This window comes from Tarenaya hassleriana, unplaced genomic scaffold (genome assembly GCF_000463585.1).
Source record: "Tarenaya hassleriana unplaced genomic scaffold, ASM46358v1 Cleome16, whole genome shotgun sequence".
Classification (NCBI taxonomy): Eukaryota; Viridiplantae; Streptophyta; class Magnoliopsida; order Brassicales; family Cleomaceae; genus Tarenaya; species Tarenaya hassleriana.
In genome coordinates this window covers 789,096-814,569 of record NW_010965019.1, presented here as the reverse complement: position 1 = coordinate 814,569, position 25,474 = coordinate 789,096, and the positions used below count along the sequence as shown (strand labels likewise).

General features: G+C 36.7%; 3 protein-coding genes across 6 annotated transcripts in view; 2 read left to right on the top strand and 1 right to left on the bottom strand.

The window, feature by feature from the left end:
* Window positions 1–1,955: 1,955 nt before the first annotated feature.
* Window positions 1,956–8,656, top strand: LOC104809333 (dynamin-related protein 1B). Of its 3 annotated transcripts, XM_010535281.2 has the most exons (16): window positions 2,988–3,179; window positions 3,687–3,750; window positions 3,871–3,975; window positions 4,235–4,336; window positions 4,544–4,594; window positions 4,695–4,756; window positions 4,939–5,029; window positions 5,290–5,354; window positions 5,720–5,914; window positions 6,038–6,157; window positions 6,256–6,326; window positions 6,425–6,650; window positions 6,734–6,784; window positions 6,894–7,122; window positions 7,204–7,424; window positions 7,602–8,656. In XM_010535281.2, exons 1-16 carry the CDS (start codon window positions 3,051–3,053, stop codon window positions 7,683–7,685), a joined length of 1,866 nt encoding a protein of 621 aa, XP_010533583.1. In that variant the 5' UTR covers window positions 2,988–3,050; the 3' UTR covers window positions 7,686–8,656. The 3 variants fall into 3 exon arrangements, with proteins under 3 accessions (XP_010533582.1, XP_010533583.1, XP_019057644.1); XM_010535280.1 differs by lacking the exons at window positions 2,988–3,179; window positions 3,687–3,750; window positions 3,871–3,975; window positions 7,602–8,656 and adding exons at window positions 1,956–2,170; window positions 2,678–2,741; window positions 2,862–2,966 and having other exon boundaries at window positions 7,204–7,589; XM_019202099.1 differs by lacking the exon at window positions 7,602–8,656 and having other exon boundaries at window positions 7,204–7,589.
* Window positions 8,657–19,583: 10,927 nt separating this feature from the next.
* On the top strand, window positions 19,584–24,169 carry LOC104809332 (endoglucanase 6). Of its 2 annotated transcripts, XM_019202098.1 has the most exons (10): window positions 19,584–20,037; window positions 20,141–20,214; window positions 20,337–20,549; window positions 20,674–20,874; window positions 21,793–21,882; window positions 21,978–22,142; window positions 22,415–22,699; window positions 22,787–23,135; window positions 23,248–23,316; window positions 23,419–24,169. In XM_019202098.1, exons 1-10 carry the CDS (start codon window positions 19,758–19,760, stop codon window positions 23,715–23,717), a joined length of 2,025 nt encoding a protein of 674 aa, XP_019057643.1. In that variant the 5' UTR covers window positions 19,584–19,757; the 3' UTR covers window positions 23,718–24,169. The 2 variants fall into 2 exon arrangements, with proteins under 2 accessions (XP_019057643.1, XP_010533581.1); XM_010535279.2 differs by lacking the exon at window positions 20,141–20,214 and having other exon boundaries at window positions 19,586–19,964.
* Window positions 24,170–24,538: 369 nt separating this feature from the next.
* The window catches only part of LOC104809331 (long chain acyl-CoA synthetase 3), a 5,029-nt gene continuing 4,093 nt past the window's right edge, over window positions 24,539–25,474 (bottom strand). Inside the window, 4 exon segments of the mRNA XM_010535278.2 lie at window positions 24,539–25,060; window positions 25,137–25,276; window positions 25,360–25,434; window positions 25,437–25,474. The exon segment at window positions 25,437–25,474 is cut by the window's right edge and continues 1 nt beyond it. Coding sequence (XP_010533580.1) covers window positions 24,719–25,060; window positions 25,137–25,276; window positions 25,360–25,434; window positions 25,437–25,474 — 595 coding nt within the window. The 3' untranslated portion in view covers window positions 24,539–24,718.

Below are 25,474 nucleotides of genomic sequence, written 5' to 3'. Positions count from 1 at the left end.
ACTAATGGTGAATATGTCTCATATGAAATCGTCATATTTCAGAGAGTCATCCGTAGCAAACTTAAGCTAATTATCTTTTCTAATTAGAATTTAAATTAACTTACTAATAAGATATATATATATATATATCATTGTGCATTTAAATACACCATCGGAAATGGTTCACAATAGTATATCTAAGTACACAAAATATTAAGGTATGAATGTTCATGACAAAGAAATAAAACACGGTTACAAAAAAAAAAAAATCATTATCACGTAATTGAGCTGACTTGGTCTCATTGGAAAATATATAGTTGTTTATCTGTAACAATTTCAATTATGAAGGTATTATAAGCTGGAAGTGGACCCGGTCGGTTTGACCATCTCACATCTCATAAAAATTATTTATTTATTTATATTAAATATACTTATTTTATATTATTTGAAATCCAATTATCGAAACTTTAGCATGAAGACTATAATGCCTTGAAAGTAAGGAGGTCACACGACTGTTTCTCCCTTTTCGGTTGCTAATTGATTACATGCAGTCAGTTATCACATTACACTAATACTTCCCTAATATTAGGGTAAGTTGACTTCTCTCTTGATATGACACGTGGCGACTACATCACCGACGCCAGGTGGAGTCGAGGCCTCCGTCTCTCTCTGTATATAGAAACAGGTATTAGTTGGATCGTGTTGGTATTCGTCTGCCTCACAATTATTACTTGAATGAAAGATTTCATAATATTTGTTTAGAAAAAAAATATTCCAACGATGTCGCACGAGAACCGGTCAGCAATGCTATACATGTATATACACGATATATGACGTATTTCAACAGAAATTAGAAAAATCCTAGAGAAATTCGAACAGTTGGGTCTGAACTCCTCAGCCCAAAACACGACATGTGTCTAATGCACTTCCTTAATAAAAACAAATAATCTGAATTTAAACTTCCTGCTAATGGGCCGAAATCAACAAGGTTCAGTTATTCATACGCTCAATTTAAACCGAAACGACGTCGTAAAAATGTAATTTACCCGAGTCATCTTGGCCATATCATTAGAAAACGGTTTAGAAAAAAAAAAAAATTCAGGGTAGCCGTCTCTTAAATTCATAAATTTAAGAGGTTCTGCTCAATATATATATATATATATATAATATATATATATATATATATATATATATATATATATATTAAAATAATTATATATATTAATACTTGTTGTTTTTATAATTTTAATCTAATTAACAATATCATCATAATTTTTTATTATTTAGTCTAAATCAATTTATAAAATAAAATAATAAATAATAAATAATTTTACATAAATATTTAATATTTTTTCAAAATATACTAATTAACACATAAAATTTCAAATTCTATAAAAAACAAAGAATAGAAAAAAAAATTATATCATTTATATTCCAATAAAAAATTTAAAACATATAAATTATTACTTTATTTTAAAGAATAATACAAACTAAAATCAATTTTATTTTTATAAAACTTTTGATTAAAAATATTCTTTTATTCTAATTTCTTTATTTTTTTAAATATATAATGATAAAAATTTAGAAAATAAAAATATAATTTCTAAAATATAAAAGATCTATTATAATTTTAAAATTTAAATTTTTTAATTTATAATAATTGTTTTATTATTTTTGTTGAATTTTAAAAAATAATATTTTTATTAAAAAAAAGTGAGGCGTAAAAAATTCAGAGCCCTATGCATATGCCCTGGGTCGATGGCAGAGTAGCATACATTTTACATAAAAGAACGTTAAGGTTTGGGCTTTTGCAACAAAAAAAAAAAAAAAGATAATGGGCCTTGATTTCAAATTTGGACTTATTGTAATTTAAGGTTTCTCCAGGGGCACTTTCGGCATATCCGTTTATCATTCTGCATTCCTATGAAAATTCAACGGTCGCCTATATGTTAGCGATATGTTAGCGCGTTCGCGGTTCTTCCGTTCCATCCTCTCTCCCTCTTCTTCTTCTCCGGAGACCTTCGCACGGTTGTTCCTTGCCGCCGAGTGAAATCGAGGACAGATGGAGAATTTGATAACGCTGGTGAACAAGATACAGAGAGCATGTACGGCCTTGGGCGATCACGGCGAAGGAAGCTCCCTTCCCACTCTCTGGGATTCCTTGCCCGCCATTGCCGTCGTCGGTGGTCAGGTATCGTACCGCTTTCTCCTGAATTTGGTGCGATCGTTCTATCCTTTCTATTTTGGACCGGGAATCCGTGATTCGCTTTAGATCTTAGATACTGCCTTCTGGTTCGGCAAACGTGCGTTTTAGGTTTGGAGTCACATTTCATTTCTCTGATCCCATTTTTCGTTTGACATTTTCGAAGTAAGAGATCTGATATTTGTCGCTGAAATTAAATCTCAGATTTGGCTCGAAATTATGATGATGTTGTCTTGGAGATTAGTATTCTTTCATTACCCTTTTGTTTGTTCAAAAGAAGGCCAAGAAATAAATGGTTTCTCCCTGCAAATAAGAAACTGTTTTGCTTACGGATTAGCCTCATTCTATGAATGTTGAATTTCTTAAGGAGTGTAATCACTAACAATCAGAAAAGGAAGAATATTTTCAGGCTTTGCATTCAATGTGTTTATTACATTATATTTATTGTTTACTTTCGGATCAACTGATGTGTATTATGTTTCTGATCATTTCTAGAGCTCTGGAAAGTCTTCAGTGCTCGAAAGTGTTGTTGGAAAGGATTTTCTACCTCGCGGAGCAGGTAAATGTGCTTGGAATTACTTTCTTCTGCGGGCAGATCAGCTCATAAAGGTGCATGATTTAGCTCGTAAGTGAAATGTTCTTGATGTATTAGTCACTAAATCCAACGTCTTGTATGTAGGAATTGTTACAAGGAGACCTCTTGTCCTGCAGCTTCACAGAATTGATGAAGGAAGAGAATATGCAGAGTTTATGCACCTTCCAAAGAAGAAGTTTACTGATTTTGGTATGTTCCTCTATCTCTCCCTCTTCTTCTTCTCCGGAGACCTTCGCACGGTTGTTCCTTGCCGCCGAGTGAAATCGAGGACAGATGGAGAATTTGATAACGCTGGTGAACAAGATACAGAGAGCATGTACGGCCTTGGGCGATCACGGCGAAGGAAGCTCCCTTCCCACTCTCTGGGATTCCTTGCCCGCCATTGCCGTCGTCGGTGGTCAGGTATCGTACCGCTTTCTCCTGAATTTGGTGCGATCGTTCTATCCTTTCTATTTTGGACCGGGAATCCGTGATTCGCTTTAGATCTTAGATACTGCCTTCTGGTTCGGCAAACGTGCGTTTTAGGTTTGGAGTCACATTTCATTTCTCTGATCCCATTTTTCGTTTGACATTTTCGAAGTAAGAGATCTGATATTTGTCGCTGAAATTAAATCTCAGATTTGGCTCGAAATTATGATGATGTTGTCTTGGAGATTAGTATTCTTTCATTACCCTTTTGTTTGTTCAAAAGAAGGCCAAGAAATAAATGGTTTCTCCCTGCAAATAAGAAACTGTTTTGCTTACGGATTAGCCTCATTCTATGAATGTTGAATTTCTTAAGGAGTGTAATCACTAACAATCAGAAAAGGAAGAATATTTTCAGGCTTTGCATTCAATGTGTTTATTACATTATATTTATTGTTTACTTTCGGATCAACTGATGTGTATTATGTTTCTGATCATTTCTAGAGCTCTGGAAAGTCTTCAGTGCTCGAAAGTGTTGTTGGAAAGGATTTTCTACCTCGCGGAGCAGGTAAATGTGCTTGGAATTACTTTCTTCTGCGGGCAGATCAGCTCATAAAGGTGCATGATTTAGCTCGTAAGTGAAATGTTCTTGATGTATTAGTCACTAAATCCAACGTCTTGTATGTAGGAATTGTTACAAGGAGACCTCTTGTCCTGCAGCTTCACAGAATTGATGAAGGAAGAGAATATGCAGAGTTTATGCACCTTCCAAAGAAGAAGTTTACTGATTTTGGTATGTTCCTCTATATGATGGGATATATATATATATATATATATATATATATATATATATAAATATTTTGTTCTTGCTAATATTTGAGTGGTAATATTTGCCACGATTCGCTATGTTTGCTACCCTCTTATTTTTGTAAAAGGTGTTGATGTTTGCTACCGGTTTGCCTATGCGTTTTCCTCGTCTAGCACCTCTTGTTGGTAATACATGTTACTTCATGCGTTTGAGGTCTTCTTTCTTTTCTTTCTGGGGCATGCAGCTGCCGTGAGGCAGGAGATCTCAGATGAGACTGATCGTGAAACTGGTCGCTCCAAGCAAATCTCTACCGTCCCAATTCATCTTAGTATCTTTTCCCCTAATGGTGAGATATGTCATTTCACTTCAGTTTTACATTCGTTGAAAATGAATATAAGCTGTTTAGAAATTGGTGGATAAGCAAAACGTCTTTAAATTTTATTTTTGTTCCTAATGTGAATCTTAATCCAACTAAAGCTCTTTGTTCTCTTCTGTCTTCTACGTTTATCTTTGTCTCCGTCCTCCATTAATTTCTATTCCAAAAACGTTGCAGTTGTGAACTTAACACTGATTGATCTTCCTGGACTAACAAAAGTAGCTGTGGGTAAGCGACAGAACGTACCTCTAATCGGTGGTTAAAATTTCTTTCTTCCGACTTGATTTGGTGACGAACATTAATAAATACCCGATGGTACGACTTGCAGACGGTCAGCCTGAGAGCATTGTTCTAGATATAGAGAACATGGTCAGATCTTTTATTGAGAAGGTATGTATTATCTGAAAGCATGCGTACATGAAGCAGAATGAATATCTACCAATTTTCAAAGCTTGATGCTAGTTTCGGCTTTCTACTCTGTCCTTCCGAAGATTGTTCAGTATGTCATCTACAATATTCCAGGGGAGGTTGCATCAGAATAAAATTTTGATTACTTTTTTACCTTTCGGCAGCCAAACTGCATTATACTGGCTATTTCTCCTGCAAACCAAGATCTTGCTACATCTGATGCCATTAAGATCTCCCGTGAAGTTGACCCAAAAGGTCTGATCTGCTCCATTCTTTATGTTTTTTATTACTCTGATTTTTGAATTTTGAAGCAAACAATGCTATGCTCTACGGACCATGAAATATCAGGTTGACATGAATGGTTTATTGGTTATCTTTAAAAGTTAGGATAGTGTTACCCTCTGGGTTACGAGGTGAAGAATCAGTGTAATATAATGAATAGTGCTTGGAGCTACTTGGTTGAATAGATGGATTCTTATTCTCCGGTTTGCCGTTTACTTCCTTGCTGCAAACAGGAGACAGGACTTTTGGAGTTTTGACAAAGATTGATCTTATGGACCAGGGCACTAATGCTGTTGAGGTAAGTATTTCTTTTAGATGCTATATGTTGCGATAAACTATACAGAAATGTACTTTTTTTTTCTATTTAGCTCATTCTAGTGATAATCTATCAAGAAACTTTTCATGGTATATACCAACAGCAAGCTATATACCTGCATTTAGATGAAAAACTACTCGGAAATCATTCATCTGCAACAGCCATTTTTATTGCCTCATGAAACTATAGAAAGATGATAAAGTGAGATTTGTTTCCGAATATCAGCGCAAGAACATCTCGAAACCAATACAAGAATGATACTTAATGTCTTGTATTACTGAAAATATTTCCCGTTCAAGTTCACTTCAGTCTGCTACATCTTTTTCTGAAATCTGGAAAAATTTTAGATTCTGGAGGGAAGGTCATATAAGCTAAGGTATCCATGGGTTGGTGTCGTCAACCGGTCTCAAGCCGACATTAATAAGAGTGTTGATATGATTGCTGCTCGCCGGCGAGAACGTGAGTACTTCCAAACTACCTCTGAGTATAGACATCTATCTGAGAGGATGGGTTCAGAATATTTGGGAAAAATGCTCTCCAAGGTATGCAATTCTCTCTTTATAGTTGAGGAGCTTGCATGTTTATTTTCATATTGTGATCTTGTTATGTATGATCATATATCGGCAAAAAAGAATTCCATCTAAAAGTTGATAAAAAAAATTCAGCATCTGGAAACTGTCATCAAGTCGCGAATTCCAGGACTTCAGTCTCTTATTACAAAAACTATTGCCGAGTTAGAGACGGAACTGAATCGCCTGGGGAAACCTATTGCTGCAGATGCTGGTGTAAGAATCTTATTGCCAAAAGTCCCCTTTGGCTTTTGCTTTTTTCATTCCAAGTTTTCTCCTCCAACCATCACCATCTTCCCACCTCTTGTGTGCAGGGAAAACTATACATGATAATGGAGATTTGTCGTGCGTTTGACCAAACGTTCAAGGAACACCTGGATGGAACGTGAGTGATACAATCGCCACCATACATATATATACCCTTCTGGATAATTAACTCGTTTATACTTACCCGGCTGCTGATAACAAACAATCTGACTTCAGACGTTCTGGTGGTGAAAAGATTAATGGTGTATTCGCCAATCAATTCCCAGCAGCCATTAAAAGATTGCAATTTGACAAGCATCTATCGATGGACAATGTACGGAAACTGATAACAGAAGCAGATGGATATCAACCGCATCTTATAGCTCCTGAGCAAGGGTATCGCCGCCTCATAGAATCATGCCTAGTCTCCATCAGAGGCCCAGCTGAAGCAGCAGTCGACGCGGTACAAATAACCAGCTTCTGTAATGCCGTTTTGTTGTCTTGAGCTCTGTTTTGATCATAACATGAACCTCCTCCCTGCTGCAGGTTCATGCCATTCTCAAGGATCTAATTCACAAGTCAGTTGGCGAGACGTCTGTAAGAAACTCTCAGATGTTTGATATTACAACTCTGTCAGGGTCAGGTCATGGCATAGCAGGATGGATATCATCTAAGCAAGCACGTGTCAATTTTGTTAAAACGACAGGAACTGAAGCAATACCCGACACTGAGAGTGGAAGTAACGGGTGCGGCGATAGAGTCACTGGACCGAATGAGGGAGGAGAGTAAGAAGGCAACGCTGCTACTGGTGGACATGGAGAGTGGGTACTTGACAGTGGAATTCTTCAGGAAACTTCCACAAGATGCTGAAAAGGGTGGCAATCCAACCCACTCGATTTTCGATCGGTACAACGACGCCTATCTCCGCCGAATCGGTAACCACTCTGTCCACTTGTGTGTTGTGTATGCATCTCGTATTCGGAGCTCTGTTTTCATGGGGGGAGAAACATAAACAGGATCAAATGTGCTGTCGTACGTGAACATGGTATGTGGCAGCTTGAGCAATTCCATACCGAAATCCATAGTCCACTGTCAAGTCCGCGAGGCTAAACGGAGCCTTCTCGATTTCTTCTTCACCCAACTTGGCCAGAAAGAGGTTAGTCAGTTCACTCCGGTCGCTGCGTCCTCTCTCTCTCTCTCTCTCTCTCTCTCTCTCTCTCTCAACCCCTCGTTCTTTGTTATTTTAGATCATTTGCTTCCGTACACACGAAGACTGGAAAACAAATCTCTCTGATCGAAAACGATCGGATCGGACTCTGGTGTTAGGGCTTTCGTTCGTCCAGATTGCGGGTGAAAAAGATGGGGCAACAATCGTTGATCTACAGCTTCGTCGCTCGCGGCACGGTGAGTTCAGCAGAGGAGGACGAACATCGCCAAGCGACTTGAACTCTATCGAAGCGCCCAGTCTGATATTGAAGCTGTCGCCTGGTCCAAGTAGTTAGTTTACCCCCTCTCTCTCTCTCTCTCTCTCTCTCTCATATTAATTTATTTCTCATCATATTTCCCTCTCGGCTCTTGTCTTTTTTTATTATTCTCACGTAAAAGATCCAAAGAACGTTCTTTTTTCAGACACCCAAAAGAGTTGTACGAATTTTTTTTTTAAAATCATAAAACCCTGTTCTGTTAGGAGAAATAAGGAAAAGTCCAATTTTTTTTTAACAGTATTTTTATGGCTTGAGGCAAAAAATAAGATAAAACATATACTATATAGTAGAGTGAGATGGACATTCGTCCAATGTTTTTTTACTCATTTTCTTTTAAAAAATATTATTTAGAGATCGAAATCTATAACTTGATCTTGAGTTCTAAAACAACTTGCAATAAAACTCGTACCAAATTACTCATTTCTCACAGACAATATGAACATTTTTTTTTATTTCTTAACAAATTTTGGGAACGTAATTACCCTACCAACACTGGTCAGTCTCCCACGTACGTCTCCGTGTGTAACCAGAAACCGATGAGAGCCCCACAACCGTTGGATACGCCGTGGCCTTAATGCATCTACGGCCGTAAATCATCCGATCGTAATCCCCACGTTTCTCCAGGTCCGACAACGTCGTGTACGCCTCGTGTATCCTCATGAACTCGCGCGCGTTGGCTTCACTCGCCGCTGCTGCCACGTCAGGGTGTACGGTACGAGCGAGTCTACGATACGCCGACTTAATATCCTGACACGTGGCACCCACCGGTATGCCGAGAACCTCGTAGAACGATGATGACGTGGCTGACACGCTGGTGGGTTGGCGGTGGGGCCTGTAAACGGCGACGTTTGGGCAGAGGAAATAAGCTGATGATGATGAAACTGCCATTGGATTTTTTTCTTGTGTAAATGTATAAAATCTTCGAAGGTTCTTGGGGTTTTTATTAGTTATTGAATTCGTTGTCTGAGTGTGCAACTTGGGAACTTGTCCGTTATTTATAAGGTATAAGAGTTGTACGCAACGTCTCGACGCTACAAATTATATATATATATATATATATATATATTGGGGGAAAAATATGATATGGACACATACGTGTTATACATGGACACGTATGTATGTATGTATACCTCTTTTTCGTCTTTCTTTGGCGAGGAATTTAATATTAAATTCCTTATTGGACCTCCAATCTATAAATTGTCATACGATTCATTCCATACACGTCGAGCAAAATAAATTTTAATGAGAACAGAATATTATGTTTTTTTTGTTTAGATTTCTACAATTCAATAAGCATCGAAAGAAATGGATGATTGTTTGCACATTTGGGGAAGGTCTTATCCACCAGTGGCTGAACACACACAGTCTGAACGCTGAATTGGACGAAGAATCCCGAGGGGACCAATTTCTTAATAAGCAAATACGTCGCAGCTGTGTGAAAAGCATCTAATCTTTAAATTATCTTCATGAAAGAAATAGCCCGAAAGATCATCTTCCAAAAAAAAAAACGTTTTGGGCTTTTAAAGAACCCATCTTGCAGCCCATTTTTTAAATTTCTTGGGTCTATAATGAATCCATCTTCGAAGAAATTTAGTAGTGATGGCCCATTATATTTTCCATATGGCTTATTATCGTTATTTTTATTTTCAACCGTTAAATGTAGTTGAGTATAAAAGAAATCCAAATAATAAATCTTCCAGATTGAAATGAGATTGGGACCCTGCCGCCTCCCACCGTCGTCAGGTTCGAAGCCGACACCCAATTCCTTGAATGGCTGCAGCCAAGTGTGGAACCAGCATATGAGAAAATTGGGAGGGGTTTAATTTTTTCTTCTTAAGAACTATGGTGTCGAATTTGAAATATATAAAAGTAAAGAGGCTATTATGAAAATTCGAAGTTTCTTATAATTACACACGGAAGTCGGAACAGCAAAATACAGAGGGTCTTTCACGCGGAGCGAGGCGCCACCGGAGGCCACCACGTGGCACTGTATTAAGAGATCACATGGTGGGCCCCGCTTAGTTGGCATCTAGCATGTGCACTCACGTGCACAAGAAGTCGCTGAGATTTGGACACGTGTCCTTTCATTTCACTGAACATGGGACGTCGATCGTAACCAGTGACGTGGGGCCCAAATGATTTGGACGGTCCAGATCTGGCTTCCGCTAGTACATAAAAAGTTTCTTACCGTACTCTCGAGGCTTTTGTCGGCCAGTGAATTCTTCATTTAAACCGGTTTAGACCCGTCGATACAGTTCGGTACCCCCACACTAAGTCGACACGTGTAATTAAACCCGTTCATTGCGCAAATTTAACGATGTAATAAGTGATTTGTCTGGTGGCTTGACGATGGAATCAATTGTTACAAAAAATAAAATAAATGTTATGTTATTCGGACTTTATTTTTATAAAGAGTTATTCGGACTATTGTTCCATCGTGAGGACAAGAAACGGCAGAGTCATGTGAAACAGTGAATGCAGGCGGTCGAATAATTGATTTTTTCAAATTAATTGTAAATGATTGAAAGCCAGTGAACAGGAGGAGGTACGTGAAAACCTTTAAATAACATTATCTTATACATGATTAAAAATGATTATCGATTGTTAATTATGTATAGAATATTCAAACCGTCTTTTGATGCGATGATGAAATTGTCTTAACAACCCCCATATTTACCGTATATGGGATTTTATCACTTTTTCATTATTCAAATATATATATATATATATATATATATAAATATAATAAACAGAGTAGGTGAATGGTTTAAAATTCGAGAATTAGGTTGAAAAAGCTATCGGCTACGTGGTCAATACATACAGACATGGGAATGGGATCTCTTTTACGGGGCTCTATGGCTAATAGTATTTTCTCCGTAAATTGATAACTCGTCGCATAAAAATAATTGGAATAAATAGTATAAAATTGTATTCAGATTGAATGCTAATTTGATCATTTAAAAATATAAATAGTCACAGAACCCGATATGGATGTATTATTAATCAAACAGTGATTTTCAAAAATATATATTTTCAACATAACTATACGTGAAACATATGCTTTCATTATGATAGAAGTATATATATTGTGAAAATTAAATTGTTAAAAAAAAACCGACATTAATTTGTTGTTCTGTGGTGAAATTGACGTTTACGGAATAAAGATATTTCGAGGGTGCTTTGCTTCCACTTACAAAAAAAAAAAAATCGAATCATACATATATATATATATATATATATATATTGAAAAGGATGTATAAAAGAATGTAATATATCCATCTTTAAAGATGATTTGATATATTTGTAGGCCAGAGAAAATTTGATGCCTTCTTTATTTATTTATATTTCAAATCATATCCAAATAAGAAATGATTTTTTTTTTGTCTTCAAAATCATGATTTATCATCCCTAAATATCTTTTTTGCACCATACAGACCACACAACTTTAAATATTTTTGGTTTCGAAATCAATCGAGTAAACATTATTATTGAACTGACCTACAACACCCAAACCTTCTTCAAGTATAAAATTTTACACCAATGATACAATATACGCAAATAAATAACACATTTCTCCCACTGAATTTTAATTTAAAAATGATATTTTTAAAACGTAAGCGGGGTGTCCACGTCAGCTACCGAAAAGAAAAAAAGAGAATAATTAGTAAAACCAATAAGAAGCCTTGCGTGGACAATATATATAGTTAATGGTAGGGGTAGGATGGTCTTTCGGGATTGCTTCAAAATTTCAAAATTTTAGCGTTCAATTTGAAAACGGTTTATTTAGTATTTTAAAATTTATATCAAATTAATATCATATATTATTTGGTTCAGTTCGATTTCTATTTTTGTTAAAAAAAAATAGATTTTTTAAAAAAATTTATTTTTTCGAAAATTTTATAATTTCACCGGTTCGATTTGGGAATATTTTATTTAGTATTTTAAAATTTATGTCAAATTAGTACCATATATTATTTGGTTTTGTTAAAAAAATAGATTTTTTTAGAAAAATTCGGTTTTTCGAAAATTTTATAAAATTCTATTCAATTTCGAAAAAATTCGGTTTTATAAAAAAAATGTACCGTTCGAAAATTTTGAATGATATAATTCTGAAAAAATATAAAGGATTTTGGTTCGAAGAACCAAGAGCGCCCATCCTTAGTTAATGGGTGTCTTCGTGTAGTTGTATTAAAATTTTAAAATAACGACATTAGGTTAAAAAAAAAAACATCAGTTTTGTTGTCCAAAACCATGATTTGAATAATTAGAGGAAACTATAGATATATCAAATAAAAATTGGGTGATCATATTCCACGCCATTAATCATGATATTGTATCACATCGTAATCTGCCATGATTTGCGGGCTATGCAAATGCAACTACACTCATCGATCTATGTAATTCATTGGATTTCAATATTATATAGTACAATAATACGTCTCTTTATACGAATGATGCATATATATACACATACATATATACACACACACTCCTCAATGCTACGATTGCGGCAATCAACTAATTGTTTTCTCGGTTTATTGAAATTAGTGGAAACATGAAAGGTATATTGGACTATATCTTTTCTAACGAAAAAAGAGGTAAATAAAAAAATATCGGATAATACGGACAAAAATTAGGTGTGAACCTGGTCGACCATATTAGAACTTCACTATAAGAACAAATAGATAAAATAATAAAAGATACACTCTATATTTTTAATACAAATTGTTAACATTTTGTCATATTTGACATTCCTTTGAAAATATAAACTAATATGCATGACTGATTCCACACGAAAAAAAAGTTAAAAAATCCACTTTATCATTTTTATTTAAACCAAAAAAAATACTAACTTCTAAATTTCCAAAGTTTGTACTCAAAATATCAGTCTAAGAATACATGTATAACATTCATTCCCCATATATTTTGTAGTTTTTTTGAAAAAAGGACAAGTTTAGGCGCATTTAATGATAGTGGGTGCAATAATATTTTCATTATATAGCGACCTAAAACAATTTAAAGTAAGTTCCATTATACTCTCAATATGGAAAATAAACTTCTTTTTCGGAATCTAGCCTTTTCTTTATATTTTATATAATATATTATTGGAAAAAGAGAGGGAGAAGAAGGGATATGGGAAATTTCTAGGAAATAACATCTTCATGAAATGTGGAAAGAAAACATAGAAGGGTTGGGGACAAAGGTCATGAACTCCAGGGACCCTTTTCCCATTATTAGAAGTCCTATCCCATATTGAAGGACATGTTAATATATATATATATAGAACTATTTTTCACCGTCAAGGAGAATATAAATGTAATCATGTAAGACTACAAAATTAAATTATATGGTCTGACCTTTATTATAGACATCGACTTGGTAGTAATATATATATATATTGTTGGCGATATTTTTGTATATTTGTTTCTTAAACGAAAAAAAAAACTATGGAGATGAAAAAAAGAAGAGGATTATTGTAGAGGAAGGGGAGACGAGGCCTTGACATAAAATCCAAAGGGATCTTCGTAGGGACAAGTGTCTTTAAGAAGATCATTTACGAAGGGACACTTTCTTCGCACGTGTGAACCCCGTGGCCCTCAAAATTCGTCTTCTTTACGCGTATGAGAAACAGATAAATTTTAAAATAAAATTCATATATATAATTATAATAAAAATAATTAAAGTATTCTCAAAATCGTAAAATTGTCACATTGCTTGCGAATTATATGCTCGTAGGGTTGGGGAGGGGGGACCACTTTTTCTTCACGCTGGGCCCTTCACGCATTACAGTGGAAATTCACTGGAAAAAATTCGAGCCTATATAACGGTTAAAATAAATAAAAAAAACTTTTATTTTAATGTGAGTGTATATATACACACACACACATATACTACCATTACTGTGATGTTACTGTTATATATACTCGGAAAATTTAAAACAAAATGATGGCTAGATCTGCGCATAATCCTAACGACTACCATATTCATAGATACGGACATGTACATAAATTTTAAATAAATTAACATATTCTATAAGTCATTGTTGAGATATACCGGATTTTAAAAAATATTACAAGATATATCAATCTTATCAAATCTAGAAAATATATATTTAGAAATATTTATTATTTTATTTAGTTTACTGATTGAATGTAAGACTTTCGTTTCTGATTATGAATAAAGATATCATTCCGCAAATTTCTAGAGGCATTTCATGTAATATTCCCACCATACCCATGAAAAATTGAAAAGAAAAAAAAAAGTTCCCACTATCCATGATGACCATTGACAATTTGACATACATGTCTCCGGTGAGAGCATATGTATACGTGAATATTGTCAATCCTTATAAATAATCATATGAAATTATAAACCTTCGCCGTATACCTTTTAAAAACATATAATGTATGGTTGCGAATTATAAAATAGCAATCGAATTAAAATTTGGACCATTTTTTTTCCTTTTGGGGGTTATTTTAGACATTTGGTATATTGATTCACACATATCCGCATTGCATTGATATATATACACACAATATTCCCTCATATTCCTTTCACATTCTACTGTTTCCACTAATCTCGTTTGGTCAACAATTTCTTCGAGCAATAAAAACGACATTGGTCTGTTTTTTTTCCTTCCTATTGTAAGTTTTACACATCTATATGTTTACTCGAAATTAAATTAATTATAAACCATTTTAGACTCCCCATGTGTTCACCTCTCTCGTACTCTTTTGATCCTTAGCTGTACCCATATATATATATTTCCAATTATTTTCATCATCTGATCTATTATTACTCAATCTCCAAACCATTTTTCCCATTTTTTGGTTCACAGCTCAAATACAGACCTTTGTGTGTGTGTGTGTGTATATATATGTAAATTCATAAGTATAACGAGTTTGACTTAATTTCCTTTATATCATATGATAAGCAAATTGTATGTGTATCTTATAGCGCATCTTCATGTATGAGATCTATAAGCGTATACGTATATGCACACATGCATACACATCAATGATTCGGTCATATTTTATTGCATACAGATAATACCTTAAACACCAAGCAGAAGTGACCAGCTCCAACTCCAATAACTTGTCCGAATTTATGACACATATTTGTTACGTGTACTTGTATATAGTTATATATAGTCTGGTGTACCCATACACATGCATACACCATACGCGTATATGCATTATATAAAAGTTTTTTTTTTTGGTGTGACATTATATAAAAAGTTACAACTTATAGCCGCCGTCTGTCATGCACACGAGATAGAGTGCACGCTAATCGTCGCTTAGAACGTCGTTTAGTTAAATATTTACGAAATTATCCAATAACAAATAATTAGAAATGTAGAAAAAAATATATAAATAATGTGATTTGAACAAAAAATAGAAACAAAAGATAGATTATTTTATTCATTGCGAGAACATACCAATCGTATATGTATTGGCAACACATTTCTTGTCAGCTAAGTTGCTTTGTAACATCTCCTAAACCTTTTCATATCCTTTTTTTTAATTATCTTATAAATAAATATCTCAAATTATTCTGTCTAATATATTAATTATTAAATCAAACGTCAAGTTGCATTTTGGAAGGTAAAAAAGGGACATATGGATGGGTCAGGAAAGCCCATATCACTGCACCGCTAGGATCCTTTCTGGTACCTAACGAGAGGCCCACTAAGATATTGCCACGTATGCGGGACAGAAAGATTCTAGTGACGTGGCGAGATCTGAACTCCTCCCTTTGGAATTTTCTCCTTTTGTTACCAAGTCGGTTAAAAATGAAATAAATAAAAGAAAAAGATATATGAATACAGTAGCATTTAAATCGTTTTAATTGGCTACGAAGTGTTCACGTGGGTCCCACATCCAATGAGATGCTAAGTATTTTTTTAAAGTTCGGTTCGGTTCCGTGGCCGTGACACAACCGGCGACAGCCAGTCAACCTGGAGGTTTTGCCTCTTTTGACTATCGCTGACGTGTCAGCTGCTGATCTCTTTTACTAATTTACCGTTGCTGATCTCTTAGTGAAGAAGATGAATTGTAGGCTCGTTAATCAAAGATAGAAAATACTCCCTCATTTCAGTTTTAAATGACGTTTTAGTTTTAAATACGTATATTACAAAAAAATATTTTGTCTAAAATACCTCTATTTAACAGATAGATAATTATTGTTTGAAACATAAACTATTATTGACAAGAGATCATTTGGAAAACTATATCAAAAATTATATTGAAAAATTAAAAACATTATTTATTTTAAAACAAAAAAATTGTGCTAAAACGTCATATAAAAATAGAGGATCTTCAATAAACTAATGGCGTAGTGAATCAAAGACTTGTGAATATCTGACATATAGCCTCAATAATCTTTAATCACATCCAACACATGATGGTCGAGTGATTGGCATCAATGACATGTGATGTCTTGGCACTCTAGGTCAAGTGTTCGATTCTTTATGGTAGAAAAAGATGTAATTTCTGGATAAAAAGATCTATATATAAAGGGTGATCTCAGATCGATGGGTTTATCTAGTCAACGTATCCGAAGGATGACAGTTAGAGTTTTCCGTTATAAAAAAATAATAATCTTAAATCACATTGCGATAATATCGGATAACATGAAATAAGTAAATATTAACGCATACATAATAAGCTCTACTGAGAAGGGAAAAGGTTTGATATTAAAAAATAATAAAAGATTTAAAGAGAGAAAAGAGAAAAAGAAAAAGAAGTGAGAAATGGAGGAAGGGGGAAGTTTATTCGGCGGAGACCGTTGATTGCGGTTGGGGCTGGGAATAAAGCCATCTGACACGGAGCCCTGCCTTTTTGACCCCTTCCCCCTTTGTCCTCTTTCCTTTCCCTGCGATTTTAAAACCATACTATTACAGATTCATACGAATACAAATAACAATAAAAAACCATATTTCATAACACACATATATACGAGTTTTATTGTCGGTGGGTTTTATATAATTTACCAATCCTTGGACTATATCAACGGCTAACGGCTCATCCATAAGATTCCGAGTTGTCCAGTTAAATAGAACACATATAATCTTGGATTAGGGATTGCAAATTAATTTGGTTGCGTTTTTTGTATCTAACATCTTTCAGAAGCACATAGCACAGAACCCTATATAATACGCATGATATTTATGGCATTGATATATTTTCGATATTTGTTGACACATGCATAAAAAGTTTTTTCTTGAATGATTGTTAATCATCGGATAAAATGAGGTTAGTATTACTACTCTCGTAGTCGTGGCATGGGTGGCTACTTTTACGGGTCAAATTATTAAGGATGTCTCCCATAGAAAGCATTAGTGAAATTGGAAACTGAGATTTGGGACGCCACATACATATATATATTATAGTAATATTTGTTTTACCAAGAAAAAAGTTTGAAAATAAATGGAAGGAAGGGGAGAGTGAGTGGTTGGTCGGGTTGTCGGGTATTCGGATCTGTAAAATGGTTCCAGAAAACCAGGTGTCAAAAGCCGCACGTCCGCCTGTCTCACCGCCTTCTCCCGGAAATTACATTTTTATCCTTGCTCCTTTGATTTCTCTATTTTGACCTTGAGAATTTTTAGAGTTTTTAGAATCCAAAAAAAAAAAAAATAACATTCAAGTTTTTACAAAATTACTTTTTCTAAAAATTTAGAAAACCATTTTAATGAAAAAATCAATGAAAAATCAAAAGCTACTTTTTTTAAGTTTTCAAATATTATAAAATCCAAAAGCCAAAAACTAAAAACTAAAAACTAAAAACTAAAAACTAAAAATTAAAGCCAAAAACTCAAAATAAAAGTCACTACCATTCAAAGTCTTTATTTTCCTCCTCATGGTCAAAGGCTTGTTTCGTAATTTCGTAGGTGAACATTGCACGGGACCTTTTTATTTTTTGGTTTCTCCCAAGTAAAAAAAAAAATCGGTCTTTTGGTTATTGAATTTTGAAATATTTCCTACCCATCCAAGTCTTTGTTGTATTGTATATTTAATTCACCTCAAGAACAATTATGATGCTCGGGAACATGGATTGCTGGAAATATTTTGCATCATATTATTAAATCGATTAACTCAATAATAATTATTTATTTTTAATGAGTGGATACTTTGTTTATACAAATTTGTACAATGATTTTATTTATTTGTAATTTGAATTGGATTCCCAACTTGACCCCCGAACCTTTGCGTACACACTCTGGAATAAGAGGGGACCCGTGGAAGGGTATTTACGAGAATTCGCATAAAAGGGAACGTGTCGCTTGGGCTTTCTTTACTCCTCTTGGGAAACTCAAAACTGTAATTTTTTTTACACCTACTTTTATCGGTATGGTTTTATCCCCCCCTTGGCCCGTATTATCATAAATTCTCACAGTTGCCATAACCCATAATGAGTGGGGGTGGTCAATTCGGGTTTCGGTTCGGTTATTTCGGATTCGGTTATTTCGCTTATAAAGAAATTATAACCGAACAGTTATATGATTTAAATCAGTTCGGTTCGATTTTAGCACAAAAAATTTATAACCAAACGGTTAAATTTTGATGGTTTCGATTCGGTTCGGTTATATTCGGTTATAAATAAACACTAATATATACAAAATAAATTAGAAAAAAAATCTTTAAAAACATCGAATTATATCATAATATTAATATTAATCCTTTAAAATTATCAATCTAAACTAAAATATACAATATTAATCTTCCAAAATGCTCAATTCAAATTTTAAATCACAAAATTTTCAAAATTCTTCAAAAATTTCAACCTTCACCATTTTTTAGCTCCATTTATTCTAAGAAATATAATAAATTTATATATAATATATATAAAAATAAAATTTTAATCAAATAAAAAATTAACTTATAATTATCTATAAATTAAAATTTGAGATATCAACGAATATATGAAAATTGAAAGTGAAATTATAAAAATATTATATAAATATTTAGAATATAACACTAAAAACTAAATAAACACTAATAACCGTTCGGTTAACCGCGGTTATTCGGTTATTAACCGAATCGAACCGAACCCGAATGGTTATTGAACTTGTTCAACCAAACGGTTATTAAGCGAATAACCGAACCGAACTGAACCGAACCGCTGTTATTCGGTTAAGAACCGAATTGGCCACCCCTAATAATGAGCCTTGAATACACATGAGCGCTGTTAGTCTATGATTAGTAAAGTTAATAACATAACTATCAGCGTTAATTTTGTTCGATTGTTTATCACTGCAAAACTTTGACCGGAAATTAGAGTAATTTGGATGTTAATGCGTTAGAAGGCATACCTATAAACGACGATTAGACAATCTGAAAATATTCCTAACATAATATGTGATGTATTTTTAATACAAAATTATAAAACGAAGATTAGAACAGTTTGCATAATTCCATTATAAGTTATGAATGTTCAATCGTACACATAATTATTAGGGATTTTTCTTTTTTGTTAAGTCACATGTAAAGTTATAAACACATTGAATTCTGCACCGCCGCTATGGGAGTGAAAGAGAAACAAGGCTTCATGGGATACATTACCCCCACATGATTTTTGAGAAAAAAAAGAAAAGAAATTTGTTTTCTATATATCCATGTCGTTTCTGACTCTCCTAGTTAATTTTTTTTCGTACGTTACTTAATATGATACTAAAATTTGGGAGGTTCTGTGCAGGAAAAATGTTGAGATGTAATGTTGTTTATTAATTTTATGGACACTTGAAATCTAGGTTTCATATGGTAATATAATGTAAGGCTTTAAAAAATTGCAGTAAATATTAATCGCAATTAATTCGAAATTAATTTATCACTTATTGCTGTCTGTCAATGTTCCTGCCTCATGGTACCTTCCTTCTTCCTCTTCCATATATAGAGCGCTTCCGCCCAACCCTTGCTCTTCACAACTCTTCTTCCTCATCTTCACCGGCCACTCTGTATCCATCTCCGGCGAATTTCCCGGCCATTTCAGCGCTTTTTAGCTGATAAATTCGCCGGCATTCTCTCTTCCTCCTCCAAATTCCCCTGCTTTTGTTATCTTTCCGGTTGTAAAGTCGAGATAAATAGACAATGGCGGAGAATATCCGGAGACCGGCTTTGATGGCTGCTCTATTTCTGGTCCTCTGTTTTCCGGCGGCTCTCGCCGGGCATGACTACCGACAGGCTCTGTCGAAGAGCATTCTTTTCTTCGAAGCTCAGAGATCTGGTGTTCTTCCTCGTAGCCAGAGGGTTACTTGGCGTTCTCACTCCGGTCTTAACGACGGCAAATCCAGTGGTGTAAGTCTCCCCTCTCTATATATCATTCACATGTGCCGGAAAATGTTGCATTTTCTCGCTCGCCGGAAATGGGGTAAGCGAGATATAACCTAACATTCGAGGATCAAACTCCTTTAAACTTTCAGACGACATTTTTCGAAAAAAAGTATACTAAATCTTGAGACTTTATGTAACAGAAGCTAATCTCAGGTCTTTCTGGTCCGATTTAGACAACGATTACGCTCTAAAGTTCAGTATCCAGAAATTTTGGGTACAACGACATTTTTCTGTTTCTGATCAGTGATATCAAATTGCAATGTATCTATCTGGGCACATCCTGATTCTCACCGTACTAACTAATGTGGTGGTGTTTTTTTTTTTTTTTAATTTCAGGTGAATCTGGTCGGAGGGTACTACGACGCCGGAGACAACGTGAAATTCGGACTTCCGATGGCTTTCACGGTGACGATGATGTCGTGGAGCGTAATCGAGTACGGAAAGCAAATGGCGGAAAACGGCGAGCTCGGCCACGCCATGGACGCCATCAAATGGGGCACTGATTACTTCATCAAAGCCCATCCCGAGCCCAACGTTCTCTACGGAGAGGTTCCCTTCCAGATTCCGACCAAATTATAGTTCATTTTTGTTTTCCGATTATGGGTTTTGAATTTTGACGTGTTATCATTGTACTACTGTGTGATTAGTTTAATGGGTCTTTTTTGCTTTTTAGGTGGGAGATGGAAACACCGACCATTACTGTTGGCAGAGACCGGAGGACATGACGACTGACCGGAAGGCGTACCGGGTCGACCCGAGCAATCCCGGGTCGGATCTCGCCGGAGAAACCGCCGCCGCCATGGCCCCCCCCTCTATCGTCTTCCGCCGCTCGAACCCTGCCTACTCTAGGCTCCTCCTCAAGCACGCCTATCAGGTACTTTCATTATTAGTTCCGGCTCATTTTAGCCGTACCGGGTTTTAGGTGCGCAGGTTAGCGTGGCAATCGTGGTGTGTTGGGTATAGTTAATAAGGGCAGTTTGGCTATAACTGTTGACGGACGGCCCTATGGGAAGTTGCAGACAGCACTATTATTACTCTTCAAGGTCTCTTTCGGCGCATTTTAGGCGTTGGGGGTTGGAGGCGCATGTTAAGCATGCAGCGATAATTACCGCTATTCAGAATTTGGCGTCGAACCAATTTAGATATATTTTTTTGGTGAATAATTGGCTTTAAGCTTCTATTTTTTTTATATATTGCCTCGTAATCTTCTCAAAAGTTCTGATTTAATACTGGATTCGATGTTTGTTTTTCTAAATTATTTTCTGGGTATCCACTTGATTAATAATTAAAGAAATTAGCAAGAATAACGGAGCCAAACGGTGTCGTTTGGAGGGGAATCCAGGGGGCCCCGCAAAAGATGGATCTCTAGAGGTGGGGGCGACGTACGACGTCGTTCTCCGTCTATCACGGGGTTTTGTGTTTTTTGACCGTACAAAATCATGTCGTCGTACCCTTTTCTTTCGATCTCAGCCGTTCGTTTCGATGAGATCCGTTTTCAAATCTCCTCACGTGCCTTAGTCCGTCGGTGGCCATCCCTTCCTCTCAAATCCCAAAACTAGCCTTCGTTTTGTCTCTATATCACGGATTTGCCACTCTGTTAAAATTCCCAAACTCATCCCTGGTTCTTCCGCAAATTTTCGGATTTGCCACTGCTCTTAATACTGTTTCTCCTGGGCTTGTGCCAAAGTGTTAGTTCTTCTACGATATTACGGATTAGCCATTGTGTTACATCATCATCGCTGCTGCTCTGTTTCGTGAGTTAATCACATCAATCTTTTATGATCTGTTTCAGCTTTTCGATTTCGCGGATAAATACAGAGGAAAATACGACAGCAGCATCACCGTTGCGCAGAAGTACTACCGATCCGTCAGTGGTTACAACGTACGCCCAAAATTCTGAATATGATTGGATCATGAACATATGTGAATTCTATAGATCCGTCCGTCAATGGAATTCGTGTTTGCGGTAATGAACAGGACGAGTTGCTGTGGTCGGCGGCGTGGTTGTACCAGGCGTCGAACAACCAGTACTACTTGGACTACTTGGGTCGGAATGGTGACGCCATGGGTGGAACTGGTTGGGCCATGACCGAGTTCGGTTGGGACGTCAAGTATGCTGGTGTTCAGACCCTTGTAGCCAAGGTAAATCAACCCATCTAAACCTAATCAACCCAATTCAGATAAAATATCGGATTCTTTTGATCGAGTTTGGATTCTTTGGTATGTTCTCTAAGAGACCCTCCAATTTCCAAACCATACATTTGCTTTTCTAGGAATCCGGTACATTAGTATAATATTTCATCCGGGTTTGAAACTTGGGTCATCTGAAAAGATTCTATTTTTTCTGATGGAATCTTCGCTGTGTCGATGATCTGAGACATGATTTGCACATTTTACTGTTCGTGTGTTTGCAGTTCTTGTTGCAAGGGAAAGCAGGACGTCATGCCCCAGTGTTCCGGAGATACCAACAGAAGGCGGAGTTCTTCATGTGTGGTTTGATCGGTAAGGGTGCAAGAAACATCCAGAAGACACCCGGCGGTCTGATTTTCAGACAGCGGTGGAACAACATGCAGTTTGTCACGAGCGCTTCTTTCGTGGCCACTGTTTACTCTGATTACCTTTCTTCTGCTAGAACCAGCTTGGCTTGTCCCTCAGGCAATGTCCCTCCTTCGCAGCTTCTGTCTTTCGCGAAATCTCAGGTAAGATCACGTAAAGTATATCTTTCGGTGTATCTACGATGTCCTAAAATGTTTGCAAGAGCCAACAAGCCATTTCGACAATCTCAGGTTGACTACATTCTTGGAGACAACCCGAGGGCCACAAGCTACATGGTCGGATATGGTAACAACTACCCTCAGAGGGTTCACCACAGGGCCTCTTCCATTGTCTCCTACAAGGTGGATCACTCTTTTGTCACATGCCGAGGTGGATATGCCACGTGGTTCAGCCGGAAAAGCAGTGACCCGAACGTCCTGACTGGTGCCCTTGTTGGTGGGCCGGACGCGTATGACAACTTTGCTGACCAGAGGGATAACTACGAGCAGACCGAACCGGCTACATACAACAACGCCCCACTCCTGGGTGTGCTTGCTCGTCTGAGCAGCGGCCCATCTCGTTATAACCAGCTTCTTCCTGGTATGTTGTGAATGCAAAGATAGATAGGTCTGTTTTCGTGAATGCGTTGGTGATCTGACCCCCCGTCTTGAGTAACCAACCAATGCATGGTCCTTTTTTCTTGTCCTAGCAGAGGTGGTTCCCGCTCCTGTTGTCAAGAAACCGATGCCTACTCCAAAACCGAAAGTGACTCCTGTTCCTGGTATGTTTTTGTGTTAACTTCATCAGATTGATCCATGAAAGCCATACCAAAATCATTATTAACGTTTGCTAAGACACATTTGTCATTATCCTGCTTCTGCAGTGTCATCGTCCGGGCCACTTGCCATAGTTCAGAAGATGACAGCGTCGTGGACGGCAAAGGGAAAGACCTACTACAGATACTCGACGAGGGTGACTAACCAATCGGCAAAAGCTCTGAAAAGTCTCAACCTTTCAATCAAGAATCTATATGGACCCATATGGGGACTGAGGAGATCCGGCGATTCCTACGCATTGCCGTCGTGGATGAGCTCTTTACCGGCTGGAAAGTCCATTGAATTCGTCTACATCCACTCCGCATCTCCAGCTGACGTCTCTGTGTCAGGCTTCACCTTGGCTTGAACCAACCGAAAGAAAAAATGGAGGTTGTGCAGAAAAGCGAAGAGAGGTTTGGTTTCTGTGGCATTAGGAGGAGGTAGAAAAGTAAAAAAGAAAAAAAAGGGGCTGAGGAAGGGGTGGAAGAAAGGTGTGAAGAGACGGAGAAATGAACTCCTTTCAAAAGGGAAGGGTCGAAGTGCTCATCCTCTTTCTCCACCAACTTCCAGTCCTTTAAAAAAAACACACACATATATATATATAGAAATATTGGATAGTGGTTGGGTAAATGTGGGGGGAAGGCGTGTGTTTGCAAGGGCTTGTTTTTCATTCCTTGTGCTCAAGAAACGTATCATATATCGTGTGTGTGTGTGTTGTGTGTGTCCTTTTGGGGTCTTTTTCCTTATTGATTCGTCAGTCAGTTGTAATCTCAGCAACAGTCTAAATGAAATGTGATTTGGTCGTGACAATTTATTCTCGTTTTTTTTTCTTTAGGGCACGTGCAAAACTTTCCTTGTGGCTTGAAAACTTTTTTTTGGTTATTATGTAAATTTATTAAAGTTAGAAAACTTTTGGGTTATTATCCCAAAATACATGAGATTTCAAATGATTGCTTATTTAGTAACTTGGCTTAGTGTTTCTGTAATATTTCCATCCGTGTAAATTAGGCCCTGAAATTCTTGCTATCGACAGATAAACAAAAACCGAATCCTTGGTTTTGGGCTTCTCTCTCACGCCAATTCTAATTTATATTTGAGGTTGGGCTCAAGCTGATCAAATTGCAAGACAAATGGAATTTTATCGACTCCATTTGGTGTTGTGTGTGTGTGCGTGTTTCTTTTGTAGAAGGAAGAAAAATGAAATTTTATCGATCCTCCACCATCAGTGAGGGTCCAATAATTCAAGCTTGCATGTTTTATAAATTACAAAGCGGAGAGGGAAACGAGATTGCAAGTGTACAAGTACCAATGAAGAAGAAGTGCGTCTATTAGTTGTTGCTTCATCAGGCAATTGCATTGTCCATCTTCCTACTTCTTCGCCTTGTTGTACATTTCGTCGATCACTTTCTGATAGTAACGGAGGAGTTGGGGGCGTTTCTTCTTGTAGGAAGGGGTGAGAAGGTCTCGTTCCATGTCGAACGGCACCGGTTCCAAGTGAACGTCTTTTATCACTTCAAAGCCCTTCAGCTTCTTGTCTTTGGCGATTCTGGAGAGTTCAGCCAGGATGAACTCTTTGGCCGTTGGGTTTTGGCAGAGGGAGTCGAAGTCGCCCGAAATGTGGTTATCCTTTGCCCAGTGTTCGAGCTGTATCCTGCTGGGGCATACCACAGCCACCAGGAACGACTCATAGCTGTTCCCGTATATCCACATCTGTATCATCCATTCATTCCGTCTTTCAGATCATTAGAGTTGTATATACGAGATAGGGCTAGTAATAAAGAGTTACCGATTCAATGGCCGCGACGTGACTGTAAATGTTCTCCAAGTTCTCAACGGCTACGTATTCTCCTTGCGACAGTTTGAAGATGTTCTTCTTCCTGTCTATTATTTTCATGCTCCCGTTTGCTTGCCACTCTCCCACGTCCCCTACGTCAATTGCCCCATCCGTCTCATTTTGCAATATCAGAAAATTACATCCATAACTTTACAAAGGAATCCGAGATTTTTACCGGTGTGGAGCCACCCGTCGACGAGAACCTCGTCAGTGAGGTCTGTACGTTTGTGATACCCGGAGAACAAGGTCTTCCACGGATGCAGATCTCGCCACGTGGTGTGCTGGAGAGA

What these genes read in the sequence shown, in the direction of transcription:
- LOC104809332 (XM_019202098.1), top strand. Translation starts at nt 19,758, where the DNA reads ATGGCGGAGAATATCCGGAGACCGGCTTTGATGGCTGCTCTATTTCTG. An exon ending in TCCTCAAGCACGCCTATCAG is followed by an intron (nt 20,875 to 21,792) that starts GTACTTTCATTA and finishes GATCTGTTTCAG; the next exon opens with CTTTTCGATTTCGCGGATAA. An exon ending in GAAAGTGACTCCTGTTCCTG is followed by an intron (nt 23,317 to 23,418) that starts GTATGTTTTTGT and finishes CTGCTTCTGCAG; the next exon opens with TGTCATCGTCCGGGCCACTT.
- LOC104809333 (XM_010535281.2), top strand. Translation starts at nt 3,051, where the DNA reads ATGGAGAATTTGATAACGCTGGTGAACAAGATACAGAGAGCATGTACG. An exon ending in TTGCCGTCGTCGGTGGTCAG is followed by an intron (nt 3,180 to 3,686) that starts GTATCGTACCGC and finishes GATCATTTCTAG; the next exon opens with AGCTCTGGAAAGTCTTCAGT. An exon ending in AAGGAACACCTGGATGGAAC is followed by an intron (nt 6,327 to 6,424) that starts GTGAGTGATACA and finishes ATCTGACTTCAG; the next exon opens with ACGTTCTGGTGGTGAAAAGA.